Source organism: Acanthisitta chloris, unplaced genomic scaffold (assembly GCF_000695815.1).
Source record: "Acanthisitta chloris isolate BGI_N310 unplaced genomic scaffold, ASM69581v1 scaffold31023, whole genome shotgun sequence".
Classification (NCBI taxonomy): Eukaryota; Metazoa; Chordata; class Aves; order Passeriformes; family Acanthisittidae; genus Acanthisitta; species Acanthisitta chloris.
Window position 1 is genome coordinate 21,375 of NW_008664862.1, and position 665 is coordinate 22,039.

Genomic DNA, 665 nt, shown 5'->3' on the forward strand with positions numbered 1-665 from the left:
GACATAACCTGTGGCATTGTCCATCCAGCAATCCAGGATACTTCTGGATGTATATATCATTTTCCTGGTCCTCTGTTGTCAAAAATGACTTATTACCTCAAGTAGAATAAAGAAAAATGCTCTGAATTTGAAGCTTTTGCAAGGGATCAAACATGGTGCAGAGGGAAACGTGCACAGCTCTCAGGGAGGTTATCAGTGATGTGCAAGGCTGTGGCATTGTCCATCCAGCAATCCAGGATACTTCTGGATGTATATATCATTTTCCTGGTCCTCTGTTGTCAAAAATGACTTATTACCTCAAGTAGAATAAAGAAAAATGCTCTGAATTTGAAGCTTTTGCAAGGGATCAAACATGGTGCAGAGGGAAACGTGCACAGCTCTCAGGGAGGTTATCAGTGATGTGCAAGGACAGTATGTCATGGAGAGCTTCTGGTCTTGCTAATCCTCCAGTGGGATGTCAGACTGAGCTTCAGGGAGGGACAGGATTCTGGAGCTCACCTTCTGCCCTTGTCCCCTGGCAGGTCTTGCAGCGACTGATCAAATCCAGAGGGAAATCCCAAAGCAAACACTTGAATGTGCAGTTGGTGGCAGCTGATAAACTTGCACAATGTCCTCCAGTAAGTACAAAAAGATTAAACAACTTGTGATCCCTGGAGTTGTGATGA

The 665-nt window shown here is 44.4% G+C and overlaps 1 protein-coding gene across 1 annotated transcript in view; it reads left to right on the plus strand.

The window, feature by feature from the left end:
- LOC103799219 (voltage-dependent L-type calcium channel subunit beta-4) overlaps positions 1–665 on the plus strand; it is a gene marked incomplete at its 5' end in the record, with an annotated part of 18,204 nt that overhangs the window by 12,114 nt on the left and 5,425 nt on the right. Inside the window, one exon of the mRNA XM_009071523.1 lies at positions 522–617. Coding sequence (XP_009069771.1) covers positions 522–617 — 96 coding nt within the window. The remainder of the gene's footprint in view (positions 1–521; positions 618–665) is intronic.